At 44.6% G+C, this 19467-nt stretch overlaps 1 protein-coding gene across 5 annotated transcripts in view; it reads right to left on the bottom strand.

Moving 5' to 3' along the window:
* The window catches only part of MIA2 (MIA SH3 domain ER export factor 2), a 551575-nt gene that overhangs the window by 95941 nt on the left and 436167 nt on the right, over positions 1-19467 (bottom strand). For all 5 annotated transcript variants that reach the window (XM_069208615.1, XM_069208616.1, XM_069208617.1 and 2 more), the window contains 3 exons: positions 9642-9743; positions 9508-9568; positions 8075-8110 (listed from right to left, as the gene is read on the bottom strand). In XM_069208615.1, the coding sequence (XP_069064716.1) occupies positions 8075-8110; positions 9508-9568; positions 9642-9743 (199 nt within the window). The remainder of the gene's footprint in view (positions 1-8074; positions 8111-9507; positions 9569-9641; positions 9744-19467) is intronic.

Here is a 19467-nt window from a genome sequence, read left to right as displayed (position 1 = left end):
GTTTTAGGCGTCTCTTCGGGATCGAGCTCTTCCGAGTCCGAGTCCTGGATGGAGAAGGTTTCTTCTTCCTCCTCCAAGTGTCTTTGTCCTGTCGGCGCCGACGCCATTTGCAGTCTTCTTGCTCTTCGGTCTCTTAGTGTCTTCCTCGACCGAAACGCTCGACAGGCTTCACAAGTATCTTCCTTGTGTTCTGGAGACAAACACAAGTTACAGACCAGGTGCTGATCTGTATACGGATACTTGTTGTGGCATTTGGGGCAGAAGCGGAATGGGGTCTGTTCCATCAGCCTTGAAGAGACACGTGGTCGGGCCGACCAGGCCCCGACGGGGGATCGAAAAAACCCTGAAGGGCCACCGGAGCGCTTCAAAATTCGGTGTCGATCTGTTGTAACTAACCCGATACCGAACGCAAACAATACCGTTGAATTTTCCGAGATTCTAACTATCTTTCCGAACCGAAACACGGAGCGAAAAAGGAACACGTCCGAACCCGATGGCGGAAAAAAAACAATCTAAGATGGAGTCGACGCCCATGCGCAATGGAGCCGAAAGGGGAGGAGTCCCTCGATCTCGTGACTCGAAAAGACTTCTTCGAAGAAAAACAACTTGTAACACTCCGAGCCCAACACTAGATGGCGGGATGTGCAAAGCATGTGTATCTGCAGCTACACATGCCATCGAACATTATATATATATATATATATATATATATATATATGGAAAATGTCACTTACCCAGTGTAAGTCTGTTCGTGGCATGTTCCGCTGCAGATTCACATGCTGTGCACTGTTCCTGCCATCTAGTGTTGGGCTTGGAGTGTTACAAGTTGTTTTTCTTTGAAGAAGTCCTTTCGAGTCACAGGACCGAGTGACTCCTCGCTTTCGGCTCCACTGCGCATGGGCATCGACCCCATGTTAGACTGTTTTCTCACAGACGGTAAGGTAGGAGTGATAGAGTATATAGGTGAAAAGAAAAGAGATGCCCATTCTAACTACTGGCTCCCGTGGAAGGTGGGAGGGTGCATGTGTATCTGCAGCAGAATATGCCACGAACAGATGTACACTGGGTAAGTGACATTTTCTGTTTGGTGGCATGTGTAGCTGCAGATACACATGCTGTGCATAGACTACAAAGCAGTTTGTCCTCCCATAAAAGCGGTGGTCAGCCTGTAGGAGTTAAAGTTGTTTGAAATAATGTTCTGAGTACAGCTTGACCTACTGTGGCTTGTGGTCTTGCTAAAACATCTACACAGTACAGTAGTGTTTAGTGAATGTATGTGGTGTTGACCAAGTAGCTGCTTTGCATATTTCAGCCATTGGTATACTTCCTAAAAAAGCCATTGTAGCACCTTTTTTCCTTGTAGAATGTGCTTTAGGAGTAACTAAGAGTTGTCTTTTGGCTTTAACGTAGCATGTTTGGATGCATCTTACAATCCATCTTGCCAACCCTTGTTTGATATGGGGTTACCTGTATGAGGTTTTTGGAAAGCTACAAACAGTTGTTTAGTATTTCTGAATGGTTTTGTTATGTCTATATAGTACATTAGGGCTCTTTTAATGTCTAATGTATGTAGAGCTCTTTCTGCCACAGAATCTGGCTGTGGGAAGAAGACTGGTAGTTCCACAGTTTGATTTATATGAAAAGGCGAGACGACCTTTGGCAAACATTTGGGGTTTGTTCTTAGTACAACTTTATGCTTTGTACCTGTAAGAACGGTTCTTCAATAGTGAAGGCTTGTATTTCGCTTACACTTCTTAAAGACGTAATTGAGACTAGGAAGGCAACCGTCCATGTTAAGAATTGCATTTGACATGAGTGCATAGGTTCAAATGGTGGTCCCATAAGTCGTGTAAGCACTATGTTTAAATTCCAAGAGGGAACTGGAGGAGACCTGGGTGGAATGATGCGTTTTAAACCTTCCATGAAATCTTTAATAACAGGAACTCTAAATAAGGAGCTGTGCTGTATCTTTTGCAAATATGCTGAAATCGCAGTAAGATGTATTTTTATGGAAGAGAAAGCTAAATTAGATTTTTGTAAATGAAGTAAATAGCATTCAATATCTTGTATTGATGCTGTAAGAGGGTCAATCTGTTTAGATTGACAGTAATGTACAAATCTTTTCCATTTGTTAGCATAACACTGTCTAGTAGTGGGTTTTCTTGCTTGCTTAATAACCTTCATGCATTCTGATGGGAGTTGTAAATATCCAAATTCTATGACTTCAGGAGCCAAATCCCCAGATTGAATGTTTTGGGATTTGGGTGCCTGATTTCCCCTTTGTTTTGTGTCAACAGATCTGGTCGGTCTGGGAGTTTGGAATGTGGTACTACTGACAGGTCTAACAATGTTGTGTACCGTGGTTGGCGAGCCCACATTGGTGCTATGAGTATCAAATTGAGTGAGTTTTGACGCAACTTGTTGACTAGAAATGGAATGAGTGGGAGAGGTGGAAAAGTGTAAGCAAATATCCCTGACAATTGATCCATAGAGCATGCCCTTGGATAGGGGATGTGGGTGTCTGGATGCGAAGTTTTGGAATTTTGTGTTTTCGCTTGTTGCGATTAGGTCTATTTGTGGTGGTCCCCTCTTTTGAAAGTACTTTTGAAGTACCTGAAAGTGAATCTCCCATTCGTGTATCTGTTGGTGTGTTCTGCTTAGGAGATCTGCTAGCTGATTGTGTATTCCTGGAATGTATTCTGCTCGCAGATGAATGTGATTGTGAATTGACCATTTCCATATAGTTTGGGCTAGAAGAGACAGTTGAGATGAATGTTTCCCGCCTTGTTTCTTCAAGTAATACATGGTTGTCATATTGTCTGTTTTTATCAGCACAATCTTGTGTTTGAGAAGTGGTTGAAACGCTTTTAGGGCAAGGAACACAGCTAATAATTCTAAATGGTTTATGTGAAAATGTCGCTGTTTTGAATCCCATTTCCCTTGAATGGTAAGGTTGTTGAGATGAGCTTCTCAACCTATCACTGATGCATCTGTTGTTATTGTGGTCTAAGGCACAGGGTCTTGAAATGACCGCCCCTTCATTAAATTGCTGAGATTCCACCATTGAAGCGACCTGTGCGTTTGCCGGTCTAACAACACTAGATCTTGCAACTGACCCTGTGCTTGTGACCATTCTGTGAGAGGCACTGTTGTAGTGTCCTCATGTTTAGTCTTGCATGCAGTACTATTGCTATGCAGGATGCCATCATTCCTAATAGTTTCATGATTAATCTTACAGTGTATTGTTGATTTGGCTGCATTTGTGGTATGAGATTTTGGAAAGCTTGTATCCTTTGTGTATTTGGATAGGCTAAGGCTTTTTGTGTATTGAGGATAGCACCTAGGTAAGGTTGCACCTGTACTGGCTGAAGATGGGATTTTTGGTAGTTAAGAGTGAACCCTGGTGTATGTAGGGTCTCTATTGTGTATTGAGTGTTGTTGTTGACATTGTATAAAATTGCTTGATTTTAGATATGGAAAGACATGTATGTGTTGTCTTCTTAGGTAGGTTGCTACTACCGCTAGACATTTTGTGAATACCCTTGGAGCTGTTATACTGAATGGTAGAACCTTGAACTGATAATGTTTTCCTGCTATCACAAACCTGAGGTATTTTCCGTGAGCTGTATGGATGGGTATATGGAAATACGCATCTCTGAGGTTTAATGCAGTCATGTAATCTTGTTTTTGTAGTAGTGGAATGACGTCCTGCAGAGGTACCATGTGAAAGTGTTCTGAAAGGATATACAGATTTAGGGATCTGAGGTCTAGGATGGGTCTAAGAGTGCCATCCTTTTTGGGAATGAGGAAGTATAGAGAGTATACTCCTGTTCCTTGTTGAGAATGTGGGACCATTTCTATTGCTTGTTTTAGTAGTAGCAATTGTACTTCTTGCTGTAATACAACATTGTGTTCTGGGGACAACTTGTGATAATGTGGAGGATTGTTGGGAGGGGTAGAAATCAATTCTAGGCAATAGCAATTGTGGATAATTTACAATACCCAATGGTCTGTGGTGTTGTTTTGCCAATGGGAGTGGAATTGCTGCAGTCTTTCCCCCACAGGAGATGTGTGGGGTTGAGGGATGGCAAATAAGCCACTGTTTAGATGGGGTAGTGGATTGTTTTGAAGTTTGGAACTTGCCTCTTCTAAAGTACTGGCCTCTGTAAGACCCTCTAAGTCCCCCTCTCTGGTACTGCTGCTGTTGCCCTTGCTTTGCCTGGGAGGTAGAAGCCTCAGTGGATTGTGGCTTGAATCCTCCCCTGAAATGTTGTCTGCGAAAGGAGCCTCTATAGGATGTTGTGTTTAATGCTCCCATTGCTTTGGCAGTGTCTGAGTCTTTCCTCAGTTTTTCTATGGCCGTATCTACTTCAGGGCCAAACAAATGCTTCTTATTAAAAGGCATGTTGAGCACTGCCTAATGTATTTCTGGTTTAAAACCAGAAGAACGTAGCCATGCATGTCTACGTATAGTAATGGCAGTACTGACACTTCTAGCTGCTGTATCTGCAGCATTAAGGGCAGTCTGTATCTGATTATTGCTTATGGCCTGACCCTTCTCTACAATTTGCTATGCCCTTATTTAGTGTACCTTTGGGAGGTGCTGTAGGAGTTCCTGCATCTCATCCCAGTGGGCTCTAGCGTATCTCGCTAGCAAGGCTTGCGAGTTGGCAATTGGCCACTGGTTGGCCGCCTGTGTGGCCACTCTCTTGCCAGCAGCATCAAATTCCCTACTTTCCTTATCAGGGGGAGGAGCATCCCCTGATGACTAGCTTTTAGCCCTCTTTCTAGCCGCACTTACTACCACTGAGTCTGGAGGAACTTGGTGTGCGATATAATCAGGGTCTGTAGGAGCAGGTTTATACTTTTTATCAATGCGTGGAGTAATTACATTAGCTTTGACTGTCTCACTAAATATTCGATCTGCATGTTTAACCATGCCAGGTAGCATAGGAAGGTATTGATATCTTGAGTGGGTGGAGGATAGAGTGTTAAACATAAAATCCTCTTCTAAGGGCTCTGTGTACATAAGCACCCCATGGTATACTGCTGCCCTGGAAACGACCTGTGTGTATGCTGTAGTGTCCTCTGGTGGAGAAGGCTTGGAAGGCTATAAATCAGGGTAATTGTCAGGAATAGGATCTGGGTCGTATAGATCCCAAGGATCAACCGTATCACCATGTGAATATTGCAAATTAGTTGGTGAAGGCGAAAAAGAAAGTTGTGGTGGATGAGGGGGAGAAGTATGAGCAGGTGTTGGCTTCTCCTTCTGTTTTTGTTGGTGGTTGAGCAGTGTAATTGCTCCTGAAAGGCCAGCTTCCTTTTGGTTTGCAGAGGAGGTGCAGTAACTTCTGCCATTCTCTTTGTGGATGTGAATCCTGGATTGTCTTTCATCCATAACCTCAAGGACAGGCTGAATCTGTGTCCTCAACAGAAGGGCTATAAGATTGTTCATGCAGTGATTTTGAGCTCTGTTTAAGATGGCTCGGAAGTCCTTGCTCTTCTGAATAAGAAGATTTTTTCGGTTCCAAAGATGGAAGTTTTTTCGTTCCCGAAAATGGAGTCCGTTGTTTTGGCTCCGAAGCAGGGCGTCGAGGCTTCGACTCCCAGGAGCGAGGATGCTTGCTCAAGTCCGCAGCGGAACTCTTCATGGATTTACTCGACTCCGTCCCGGAGGAGTGGCCTTTTTCGGCACCGAACCCGAAGGTTGGTCAACGATAGTCTTTTTTCAGGTCGAACCTTGGCTCTCTGGCAGTGGTGTACCCGTGGCCTTCTATGGTTTTTTATATGTGGGGGTAGCGCAGACGTACTTGCGTGCTGTCCAGCAGTGATAGGCCTATCTTCTTCCGATTCTTGTTCGGAGTCGGTGTTCTGATAGAGACCGCTGTCTGTGCCTGTTCTTCCTCCATGATGTTGAGATGCTCTGTACTTTTCAACGCCATTTCTAATCTTCTGGCTCTCCGAACACACAGGGTCTTCTTGGATCGAAACGATCAACAGGCCTCACAATCTTCTTCTTTGTGATCGGGAGAAAGACACAGATTACAAACAAGGTGTTGATCTGTGTAGGGAAATTCAGCGTGACACCGAGGACAAAATCAAAATGGAGTCCGGTCCATCAGGCCTCAATGCGGTAGGCCCAAACAGGCCTGAGTCGGGTGCACAGCCCCAGAAGGGCAAAATCTAGTTTCCGTCTGTACTATCGGTTCAAGGCTAGGTGAATACCTACGATTAAGGGAGTTTTCTAAAGTTTCCGATTCGAAATCTCGGAGTGAGAGGAAACACGTCCGAATACGACAGTGGAAAGAAAATAATCTAACAATGGAGTCAATGCCCATGCGCAATATGACCGAGAGGAGGAGTCACTCGATCCTGTGACTCCGAAAAGACTTCTTCGAAGAAAAACAAATTGTAACACTCCGAGCCCAACACTAGATGGGGGAATAATGCATAGCATGTGTATCTGCAGCTACACCTGCCATCGAACAGACATGACTTCTAATATGCGATACAACACATGAGTTGTTAGAGGGGCCCAAAAGCTTAATAAAGGACAATGCAAGCTGGCTCAGTGAACACAGCTTTGATCAGCCAGTCATCCGCATACTGAAAAATAATTGGCAAAGCCAACACTTCTAACTATGGCAACCTCGTACAAAGGTTGACTGCTTTTATTCCTTATTGCAAGCATATGTGACAAGAATAAAAACTAGAAAAAGAAAAACAAGAAAACATGCTGCCTAATTTGGCAGCAATGTAAATGTAATAAAAAAATCTATATTCACCTACTTTCTATTAGGTGGGTTTAATTCACACGGGTATAAAGCCACGTTACTCGTGCAAAGAAAAGAGACACTTTGACTTAAATGACTGTAACTTGAAGACAAAGTTTGTACACACATGGAACACTAAAAAATTGATAAAGAATGGAAATGTAAGGCATTGACCCAGCGCTCTGGAACTGAATTCCATTAAATTATAGCCAGGTGTGCAAGTGTGAAAATGTCATCACTCACAGTGCAAGAGAGCCAGTGGCTGAAATTGACTGGATTATGTAGAAGCAAAATGTTAAGGAGAATTGAACAGACAGATGAATAAAGAGGGTGGTCCCAAAGCCCCTCTATGTATGTATATACATGTGATATCTATTATTTTTTTAATACATGGAGCTGTCAAAATTAAAGCTGTCTCTACGCCAAACCTAATATTTGAACGTCTGCTCTCATTTTCAAGTGAGCTGGGGCAAGAACAAAATATTTTTTTAATACATTCTAGGCAGAGCTGAAGCTAAAAGGAAGTAGTCTAACTATAAATGGAAAATGACGGTCACCTTTCATAAATCACAAAATATCTGTATTAGAATGCAGAAAAACGTTTCTTGAGCAATCTGTTTTATACAGTTGACTCAACAAAGTGGTTGTTTTATACACTCTAAGTAAGTGTAGAATTAGGCATAGTGTTTTGCTTTGCTTTTGAAGATCGGTGAACAGCTCTAGGGTTTTCATTTATGGGGCATCAATGTGTAAAGACATTCAGTCTTAATTGTCGCATCACTAAGATAATATCTTTGATGTAAAGAATGTATCTACAGTTGAAACGTCACAGCAAAGGACGTCAAAGTGGAAGAGGTCTGGAACAAAACAAACTTGTCTGGCAACAAGAAGATGGGCAGAAACAGATGTTATGGGGTGTTACGTGTGTGACAAAGTTCTGTAAGACCACAGAAGATATCTCCGTTACATGTTTTAAACATGAGAGGAAGGGATACTGGACCCTCACATGAGTTTTCAGCTAGACAGTTCTGAGGGATTCATAAATAAGTGCTTGTTCTCTGTCCAATAAGTGAAGCAGCCGAGAAACACATTAAAACTCGTCATCTTGGGAAGTGTAGAATTCTTCAGTGATACTTTATAAATCGTTGTACTAAAAGTTGCATAATGTTTTTGGCTGATCTGCTTAGACATTACAAGACAGACAGTGTACAGAAACAACTGGCATTCTTTTACAGTCAGATTGTTTACATGTTAAAGAACATACTCAAAATATGAATTTACACAATTATCATGGAACTTACCCAGTTATCATGTCCTTTTTTCTCGTGGGAAACTATCTGTTACATAAAATAAACATTTACTTTAGAACAAACATTGAAGCAAATACATGATTCTTTCTTGATAGACTTTAATTTTATGTATGTCTGGTATATTTGCAAGGAAAGGTGAAGTCACAAGAAACATTATTTCCTATGATGCGTTCAAACCCAAATAGCTATTCCTATGAAAAAAGAGAGAGAGAGAGAAAGCGAGAGAGAGGGAGGGAGTAAGGGAGAGAGAGGGAGGGAGTAAGGGAGAGAGAGGGAGAGACAGAAGAGAGATAGATAGCTAGAGAAAGCAGGTAACAATCTTCTCAATCAACAACCATTTAATATGTCACTTTCATATCATTACATGCATACCTCTGAATCTTACAAGGAATACTAAACTAAGTGCATTGTTACTTTTGTAACTAATGGTCTATTTCTTACATTTAAGGTGTGCAGGAGGTTATTGAAAAGGAAACTATGGGAATGCAGAAAGCTAAATTTTACTTAGTAGATTACCACCAAGCACAGCATTCTCATCAATGATGTTTGAGGTGTCGCACTGATGTTGTCAATGATATCGTAGGACATGTAATGGTGATGTAACGTGAGGGCATGAGTTATAGCTTCACTACTTAACTATAACTGATAAATTTCAGTATTTTTTAATCTTATGTTTAAATTACATTTTCACCAAACTATAATGTCATTTTAAACTTTGTTTTTCACTGATTGTTTTAGTTTTTTTTAAAAATGTAAACACCTACTCAGGTAGCAAACACCACATTTTGTTATGGAGGTCACCATATTAATAAAGAAAAGGTCAGTCAGCCTATTGGCTTTGTCAAGAGGTGACTACATCAATATACAAGACAGGCCTACTGGCTTTGTCAAAGAGTTATCACATTAATTTATGAAGACCAGCTAATTGGCTTTACTAAGGGGTCATCACATCAATGTGTAAAGACAAGCATATTGGCTTTATAAGATGATTATTACCTTTATGAAAAATTACATTTTAGGGTTCAACAACATATATGTTCCAGCCTTTTGTGTCAGATGGAGGTTTGTACCTGCAGAAACTCTGGTCCTGCCGGTTAATTTATGGGACATCACAGATACCATCACTGTACCAGCCTTTTCCAGATTTTGTTTTCAGATAGGTCTAATCAGTCCAATAGATGTTTAAGCTAAAATGTCTCAAAGATTACTGGAGTACTTGCTCATCACACAAATATCTATTTGAGGCATGTTCAAGCTAAACCTATTACAAACGGGGATCTTCTTAATTCTAAAAGTGCCTAAAATGTGATTATCTAATCGTCCTGTCTGAAGATTACCGCGAGAGCACCCTGAATCAGGAAAACCTTTAGCATAATAGCTGCCGACTACAGTAGTCTTTATGTAAACCATATAGATATGTATACCTGACTTTGATATGATCGAATAGTCTTTTCAAGTTCTTCTTCGAGGTCTTTTGATCGTGTTCTGTAAACACAAAAATAAGTCAAAACAAGATAATAAATTGCTTCAAGAGCATACTCAGCTAGCTAGAAAATACCTGTAAGTCTGCAGTTCTTCAGCAGCATGATAAATCTTTTCATCAGCTTTAGAAAGTTTTTCTTCCTTCTGTAAACGATCTTTTTCTTCCACTGTTAATTTCCTAAAAGTAAAATGGTTATAACTTTGTATCAAACGTAATAGAGTTTTACATTTGCTGTAATATGCTGCTCATCTTTCATTTAAATTAAAAACAGGTTGTTACTATGCAAACATATTATAACACAAAGATAGCATACTACTTAGTGCACTCTAGCAGCAGAATCAAGGAAAGCCTTGAAGAACAAGATACTTACCTTTGGTAACGCCTTGTATGGTAGAGACACATTCTAGTTGCAGACTCTTTAACTGAAAATGTTCCCAGGTGTGTGTGTCTGGAGATTTTTCTCGAGCAGTATCCCTGCGTGGCGTTAGGTGGCGCTGGTCGGCTCTGCGTCCGCCGTCGTGCATGCCAGATATGATGTTGCGGGGGGATATATAGGCACCACCCCAGCATGCTGATGACAGTTTCTTTTCACGAATTTCCAAGCCGGAAGCGCAGAGCCATGAGGAACACTGACCACTGGTGCGTCAAAACCAGGGCCCTGAATGGGAAATCGCGCTCCCTAGATATCAGTTTGCAGAGCGTGAAGGATGGGTGGATTGGTAAGGAATCTACAACTATAACATGTAAGTAACTTGTTCATCTGATCGAGATTTGTAGTTGCAGATTCCTTGCCTTAGGATACCATCCCCAGTGGTGGGTCTGTGAACCAAAATCATACTAGGAAGTCCTGCAGGAATGAACAGGCAAAATACTTGTCCCTTAAGACCTGACTGTCCAGGCAGCAGTGTTTAGTGAACGTGTGCAGAGAAGCCCACATTGCTGCCTGACAGATGTCCATTACTGGAACTCTGAGTGCTAGCTCAGCGGTTGCAACTATCGCTCTAGGAGCGTGAGCGCACAAACCATCCAGGGGTAGCTTTTTAGACAATGCGTAGCACATTTTAATGCAGAGCATGACCCATCTAGAGATGGTTCTCTTCTGCCTGACCTTTCTTTGCACCCACATACACAACAAAGAGTTGATCATTCACCGGGATGTCTTTGGTTCGATCAAGGTAGAACATCAATGCTCTTCTTGGGTCCAGGCAGAGGAGTCTCTCCTCTTCCTTATAAGGATGAGGGGATGGATACAAAGTAGGCAAAGTGATGGAATGGCCTGCATGAAAGGGCCTTACAACTTTTGGCAAAAAGGAAGCCCTGGTTCGAAGCACCACTTTGCAGGATAGATGTAAAAGTAAGTTGGCTTAGATGACCATGCCTGCAGCTCACTCACCCTGAAGGCAGATGTTATGGCTAGAAGGAAGGCTGTGATTAACGTCAGAAGCCTGAGAGGATAATTATGGAGCAGCTCAAAAGAAACGCACATTAAGAAGGTAAGAACCAAATTCACATCCCTTTGGGGCATTATGAATGGTGATGGAGGAATGATATGTGGAAGACCTTTAAGGAACTAACTAACTATATAAGACTTAAACAAAGAGGGTTGATCAGGTGATCTCAGTAATGCAGAGATAGCAGACAGATAACCTTTGAGGGTGCCCAAAGCAGAGCCCTGCTGGACTAAAGAAAGTATAAACCGGAGGGCCTCAGTAACAGGGTCAAAGAGGGGGTCAACAGACTTATATGTGCACAATGCCACAAATTTGTTCCAACGACAGACTTATACCGTTTTGGTGGAGGCATGCCTGTCTGCCAAGATAACATTACAGACTTCGGGCGGAAGGTCAAAAGCTGTCAACTGCCGCCACTCACTCTCCACGCAAGAAGGCAGAGACTGGACAGGTTCGGGTGGAGAACCCTCCCCTACTGATGCGACAGAAGATCCTCCCAAAGAGGCAGTCTGATTGGAGGATCGATGGCCATGCTCAATAGCTTGAGATTACCAGACTCTTCGGGCCTTTTCGTTCTTGATCTTCTTGAGAACTCTGGGCAGAAAGGCATACAGGAGGCCTGAGCTCCACTGAAGACAAAAAGCGCTGCTGGGCGTGTGCCACCTTGGAAACTTCAAACGAGCAAAACTGTTGACATTGCGCGTTCTGTGCGAAGGTGAACAGATCTAACCAAAGCTCTTCCTACTGTTGAGAGAGAACTTGATTTACCTCCGGATGGAGATACCATTCGTGATCGACTAAGCACTGACGGCTGAGTTTGTCTGCTCCAGCGTTCAGAGAGCCAGCCAAGTGTTGAAGCACCAGGGTGATGTTACAGGCTTGTCCAGAGGTACACAGCCTCCTGAAAAAGGATCCACAATCCCACCTTGCTCTGCTTATTGCAGTACCACAATTCGATTTTGTTGTCCGTGATCACCTGCACTACTTTCCCTTTGAGAGAGGGAAGGTATGCTTTCAATGCCAGTCTGATCGCCCTAAGCTCCAAAAGACTGATGTGAAGGCCAGATTCCTCCGGAGACCAGACTCTTTGATCTCTGCTGTCCCACCCCAGGAGTGATGCATCTGTCACCACTGTCAGTTCTGGTTGGGGAATGGAGAGGGATCTGCCGCTGACCCAATCGCAGTTCAAAAGCCACCACTGCAGATCTTGCACAGTTCCCGCCAAGATGTGGACCATGTTTGAGAGATTCCCCTGATGCTGCGCCAAAAGGAACTTCAGGTCCCACTGCAGAGCCCCCATATGCCATCTGGCATGTGCTACCAGCAGGATGAAGGAGGCCATGAGGGCCAGCAGCTTCAGAGTCAGTCTCACTGAAATCAAGGATAGAGGCTGAAACATCTGTATCATAGCCTGAATATCCTGGACGCTGCACTCTGGAGGATAAGCCCGAAACTGCACTGTGTACAGAACAGCTCAGATGAAGGGGAGCATCTGGGAGGGGAGTCTAGTGTAACTTCCAGCAAATGCAGGAGGTCCACCGTAGTCTGAAGGTGGAAGACGACAGCCTGGGGCGAGCCCACCTTCAACAGCTAGTCATCGAAGTAGGGAAAGACTGAAACCCCTGACCAGCACAGATAAGCTGTGACCACAGCCATCACCTTGGTGAACATGTGAGGGGCGCCAAAGGGGAGCACGGTGAACTGAAAATGCTCGTCGTCGACCGTTAACTGCAAGTAATGTCAGAGGGCAGGATGGGAAAATGGAAATAGGCATCCTGAAAGTCCAACCCTACCATCCAGTCTCCTGGGTCCAGGGCAGATAGAATCTGAGCAAGAGTGAGCATTTTGAACTTTCCCTTCCTAAGGAGGAGATTGTGGGACTAAAGGTCTAGGATAGGGTGGCAGTCCTTGTCCCTTTTGGGCACCAGAAAGCAGCAGGAGTAACAACCATGACCTACTTCTGGAACAGGAACCCTCTCTATGATTCCCTTGGCCAAGAGAGCTGTAACCACCTCGCAGATAAGTGGCAGGTGATCCGCTATCATCGGACTGTAGGATGGTGTCATGTAGAGAGAGGTAGTCTCAATGGGAAGAGAGTAGCCCCTGCAGACTTTTTGCAAAACCCACCTGTCTGACATGATGGACTGCCAGCGGGGCAAGTGATGGCGAATCCTGCCTCTGGCTGGGCCCTTTTGGGGAAGTGTCAGACTAGGAAGTTTTGGCGGCTTCTGCAGAGAGGGTGTGGGGCCATGGACTAGCTAGACTACTGGCACCCTGATCCACAAGGTCGATGGATACCACATCCCCAGCCACGCAGAAGCTGGGCAGCATGTGTGGCACAGTGGCTGGAGGGAAGCAGAAGTGGTTAGGTGTGCCTTCCGTAGCCACAAAAGGGGCAAAAGAAGACTGAGGGGGACCAGGGGCAGCTGGAAGGCCTAAGAACCTGGCCGTAGCCCAGGACTCCTTAAAGCGCTCGAGCACAGAGTCTGCTTTGTCTCAGAAGAGACAGGTGTCATCAAAGAGCATGTCCATAAAGGTGTACTGGACATCCCCGGAAAAGCCAAACGTCGTCCACCAGGTGTGGCACCTCAAGACCACCGTTGATGCAACCGATCTGCCTAGTTAGTGGGTCGGTGTTCAGTTAGGAAGACTGGGCCATATGGAGCAGGTCTATGGCAGCGGGCAATTGTCCTGTTCACAGGAGGCCCTGTGCTAGGTTTGGACCAGGTCCCCTGCAGGATATCAGTGAGGGCTTCATTAAAGGGCAAAAGGTGTTCAGAAGTGGAAGCTCAAGGCTGAAGCACATCTGAAGGCAGAAGCACCTCTGACAGATTAGTCCTAACTGCCTCTGGAGGTAGCTCGAGGCCCAGGACCTCAACCGATCTCCGCACCACCAATGAGTAGGACGCTTCCTCTTCTGTAGCCATAGTAGGGGGAGAATGCATGCCAGTGTCAGGGGTAATGTCCAGATCACTGGCCTCACCCAGGTTGTCTGCCAGTCCATGGGATCTTCTAGCTGGTATTCCAAAGGATCCAGTGATCCCTCTCAATTCTCACCTTACCCCCAACCCAAGAGAATAAGGGTCAGGATCGACTTAGGGAGCAAGGTCCCTGTCAAAGTCGCAATCTGCATCACGCGACGACGGTTGGGCTCTGTGTCCGAGTCAGCAATGAGGATGGAGTGGATGCCAACTGTGGGGAATGGGTGGCATAAGGGAGTGTCTAGTTCAGAACTGTTCTCAGGGAAGGTCGAGGTAGTATGACCAACGCTGGTTTGGATCCAGGGACGGATCCATGGGTGCCCCCCGAGAGCCGTGGGCAAAGCTAATGGTGCGGAACCTGAGGGGGGCCCTACCAAATCCAAGGGGCCCAAAGGCGCTCCGGCAAAGTCAGATTGCCCAAATATGAGGTGCATGGCCTCAAAAAACTATTACAGTTGGGCAGGGGTCACTCCAGCTCCCGAAAACTCAGGGAGGCGTGGAGTTGACCCAGACACAGTCTCCAAGGATGGAGGCCTGGAACGACAACGCTACTTTTCCTCGTTGTGATGGCTGATGGGCAGGGTGAAGTTGTAGAATGCTTGTCCTTCTTCGACTTCTTTTTGTTCCTCAACTTAATCGACTGTCCCAAGGATTTGGAGTGGGATGAGAAAGAACGGGGGCTTCGAGACCATTCTCAAGACCTTCCTCTTGACCAAGATCAGGAGCAACATGGAGCTGAGCACAGGGCTGCAATGAGCTTTATGGACCGCATCCTCAAAGCTTTCGGATTCATCACCTGGCACTTAGAGCACAACTTCGGGTTCGCTCCAAACACCACAAGCACACGAGGTGCAGATCCGTCACAAACATCGCCGGATGACAGGATCTCAGGGTTTGAACACTGTCTTGCATGATGACTTCCTCGACACACCAAGAGTGTAGACATCCGGATCCAGACGGACACTGGGGAAATTCTAAGGTGAGGAATATGGAACTAGTAGTCTCTAATAGATTAAAAAGGTGCTGTGCACCCAACATTCTGCTAATCATTAGCGGCAAATGAACACCATTTGGCACTGTCCTATCTTGAGTTCTGACTTGTCTGTTCTGAAGAACAAAACCATTTAAGCCTCAAACCAGAGGGATAGAAACCAGAAATGCCTGGGTGTGTTTGTAATGCCTATGTGCTAACTGCTAGGCTTTAGTTTAACGTTCAGCCCTTTGGTCAGTGTTGCCTTTTAGGGAGCACTTCAAATGCATTCTGGTTCTCTCAAATGTGTTCTGATCCTGAAAGATACAAACTTTTACACCAAGAGCTTTCGCTAACAGTTCTAATGATTTTGGTATGAAGTGATGTGAGCTAAAAACACACACCCAAGAATTCAACATGTGCACTAGCTATGCTCCTAAGGCAAATATTCAAGAAAACCACCACCCAAAGAAATAAATGGTCAATCCTGTAAACGAAATTTGAAGGTGCTTCCTGGGGTCTACTGCAGCACACAGGGTGACCTAGTGTATGCTCAACCAAGCCCTTCACTATAATTTAAAACTCCAGCACCAATTGGTGGAGGGAGGGGCAACAGCTGGCTATGGTGCCTGCACACCAAAGGTGTCACTTTTATGTTGTCTATGAGTAGGAGGGCTTGTTTTGATTTTTCAGTTGGTGGAGGTATGCACAGATTGTGGGCTCCCACATTGGATAAGCTCCTGGATACGGTACTGACCATTGCTTCAAACTGCAAAGTCTTCTGAAGAGCTTGGGCCAGAAAGGTGTCCAGATGTCAGAGGAAATTGAGCAATAGTGGATGAGTCAGCATGTAGAGCATCTCCCAGTATCACACGTTTTAACTGACCGTGAGATGCTCCATGCGCCGAGTCATTCACTATGGCTGGATTTGTTCACCAAATTTATTTAGTTTTTTTCCTCCACTTGTTTTTTGATTTATTCTAAATTTAGACAGCATAAACTCAATTTCTTATCGAGAAGGTTAACTTTTACTAAACTTTACTAATTTATGAGGGGTCATCTTTGTATTTCCAATTTATTATGGAGGTGCTGAAGGAGGTCTTGTGGACTTGTGATATAAGAGACCAAAACGTCAATGCCAAGTCCAACTCTGCTTACGTGAACTGATTGGATCTTCACCACTTTATTGTTTAGTCTTTATGGTGGACTGATTTTGATAGTTATTAGAGTGGACTTTCTGGACATTAATCTGTGGCTGCCTTACTTCAACATCGAAATTAATCTGGCAAGATTAATGTTCTTTTAGAATTTTCTGATTTCTACCCGAATATTAAATATATTTTATATGAGGATTCATCTATTTTTGTGTGCACATTCTTTCAGGATTAATTACTTCATAAGTACACACAATTTTATTGGAACTTACTTGCTGTCACTTACGTGATTTTGTTGTTTGTAAATAATTCTCTTGCTGGCCTCTGGGCCTTAATTGTAGTTTAAACCCATGCTCGCAAGGGATTATTGGGTAGCCCTTTTTCTTCATTGGTTTACTGAACATGGCTTCTGCTCAGCAAAGCTTCAGTGCTTTCGGTGGAACTGCTGCGGCGCCTCTAAATGTAATGAGTTCTTCCCCTGCCTGGTGGTGCTTTCTAATCTATCGCGGGCTGTAGTCTGCCTAGTGAGCGGAGTACATCCCTCCACTGACCTGGCAGAATGTAGAATAACCTTCCAAAGACCTAATAAACCCCCAGGTCTCTTAACTATAAGTAGATGCCCTATATTCTACTGTAGACATGCAAATTAGGCCAGAGAAACCTATAGTGGAGACAGTCTACAAAACAATAGCTCCCTCCAAAAATGACTATTTTAAGACAAACATGGAACTCTGTGCATCTTCTCCTTCCAATTCCTCTGAAGGTACCTTTTGTCATCACTATCAAACACCTGTGAGCGCTGTGTACCTGTGCATGACTGTGGCCCCTTAAGAGTCACTTAGTGTCAAATAAGGTCTTAGCACAAAAACAACCTTCAGTTCATCTCAATTTCTAATGGTCTTTATGTTTGATATACTGTCAATGGATTGCTTTGAATCTGGGGCTTTTGATAACGGTGGCTTGGAAAGATATACCCCTAAAGCTAACGCCCCCTTCATTATGAGAAAAACTAAGTCAAAGTTAAAATAGGGAATTAAACCCTTTGAAGCATGTGTAATTGGGACTTGTATGAATACAAGAAATAAAAATAGTGAAGAAAATGGTTTGGACGACAACACGAACACAAATATTTTCAAAGCAAATATCTTATAAATACATCGAGCTGATGCAGAAGATTATGAATTTTAATGCAGTATTCAGACAGATGTCCCCAAAGCGGAAGAGCTTTAATTTCTTTGATGATGAAGTCTCAAGTCAACTATTTACACACATTTCCCTATTGTGATTAAATGTGCCAACTTTTCAGCAGATCTTGAACCTTAACACTCAGCCTTAAAATCCTTATCTGATGAAAAACAAATTAAGGACTCTCCTATACTCCCATCTAGTCAGAGCCTTTTGGACTTGAAGCCTTTTCGGCTTCACACTGATTCATGGTTAGACATCAGAGACAAGATGAAATCAATATGCTTATTTAAAATCATGTCTCCGCCAAGCAAATGCCACAAAACCGAAAAGGAGGCAAACTAAAATAAATTATAAACATAACTCAATATCTTCACCCATTTTTCGGACAGTGCCAGTGCAACAAAGCCTTCACCTCAACCCCCTAATAAACTCTAATGCACAAATGTAAGGGAATGCCTCCTTGGCATGGTTACCCCCTGACGTTTTTGCCTTTTGTTGATGCCAGTTATGACTGAAAGTGTGCTGGGACCCTGGTAACCAGGCCCCAAGCACCAGTGTTCCTGCCCTAAACTGTACCTTTGTTCCCACAATTGGCACAGCTCTAGCACACAGATAAGTCCCTTGTAAACGGTACCCCAGGTACCAAGGGCCCTGTTGCCAGGGAAGGTCGCTGAGGGCTGCAGTATGTCTTATGCCACCCTGGGGACCCCTCACTCAGCACATGCACACTGCCTCATAGCTTGTGTGTGCTGGTGGGGAGAAAATGACTAAGTCGACATGGCACTCCCCTCAGAATGCCATGCCCACCTCACACTGCCTGTGGCATAGGTAAGTCACCCCTCTAGCAGGCCTTACAGCCCTAAGGCAGGGTGCACTATACCGCAAGTGAGGGCATAAGTGCATGAGCACTATGCCCCTACAGTGTCTAGACAAAACCTTAGACATTGTAAGTGCAGGGTAGCCATAAAGAGTATATGGTCTGGGAGTTTGTCAAACACAAATCCACAGTTCCATAATGGTTACACTGAAATCTGGGAAGTTTGGTATCAAACTTCTCAGCACAATAAATGCACACTGATGCCATTGTGGGATTTATTGTAAAATACACCCAGAGGGCATCTCTGAGACGCCCCCTGAATACCAGTCCGGCTCCTAGTGCTAGGCTGACCAGTTTCTGCCAGCCTGCCACAACCAGACAAGTTTCTGGCAACATGGGGAGAGTGCCTTTGTCACTCTGTGGCCAGGAACAAAGCCTGTCCTGTTTGTAGGTGCTTCTCACCTTCCCCTGCAGGAACTGTAACACCTGGTGGTGAGCCTCAAAGGCTCATACCTTTTGTTACAGCATCCCAGGGTATCCCAGCTAGTGGAGATGTCTGCCCCTCCAGCCACTGCCCCCACTTTTGGCGGCAAGGCTGGAGGAGATAATGAGAAAAACAAGGAGGAGTCACCCACCAGTCAGGACATCCCCTAAAGTGTCCTGAGCTGAGGTGACCCCTGCCTTTAGAAATCCTCCATTTTGAGATTGGAGGATTCCCCCAATAGGATTAGGGATGTGCCCCCTCCCCTCAGGGAGGAGGCACAAAGAGGGTGCAGCCACCCTTCAGGACAGTAGCCATTGGCTACTGCCCTCCTGACCTAAACAGACCCCTAAATTCAGTATTTAGGGGTGACCAAGAACCCAGGAAATCAGATTCCTGCAACCTACACAAAGAAGAAGGGCTGCTGACCTGAAAGCCCTGCAGAGATGACGGAGACAACAACTGACTTGGCACCAGCCCTACCGGCCTGTCTCCAGACTCAAAGAACCTGCACAGGTTTGCCCGAGAAGCCCCCCTGTGCCCTGTCTGCATCGCCTAAGTGACCCCCAGGTCCCTCCATTGCTTTCAATAGCAAACCCGATGCCAAATTTGCACACTGCATCCAGACGCCCCTGTGCCGCTGAGGGTGTGTTTCGTGTGCCTGTTTGGGTACCCCCCCAGTGCTCTACAAAACTCCCCTAGACTTCTCCCCGAGGACGCAGGTACTTACCTGCCAGCAGACCGGAATGAGAGCACCCCTGTTCTCCATATGAGCCTATGTGTTTTGGGCCCTCCTTTGACCTCTGCACCTGACTGGCCCTGTGTTGCTGTTGCGGTGACCTTGGGGTTGTGTACTACT

This window comes from Pleurodeles waltl, chromosome 9, assembly GCF_031143425.1.
Source record: "Pleurodeles waltl isolate 20211129_DDA chromosome 9, aPleWal1.hap1.20221129, whole genome shotgun sequence".
Lineage (NCBI taxonomy): Eukaryota > Metazoa > Chordata > Amphibia > Caudata > Salamandridae > Pleurodeles > Pleurodeles waltl.
This window is presented reverse-complemented; position numbering and strand designations above follow the sequence as displayed.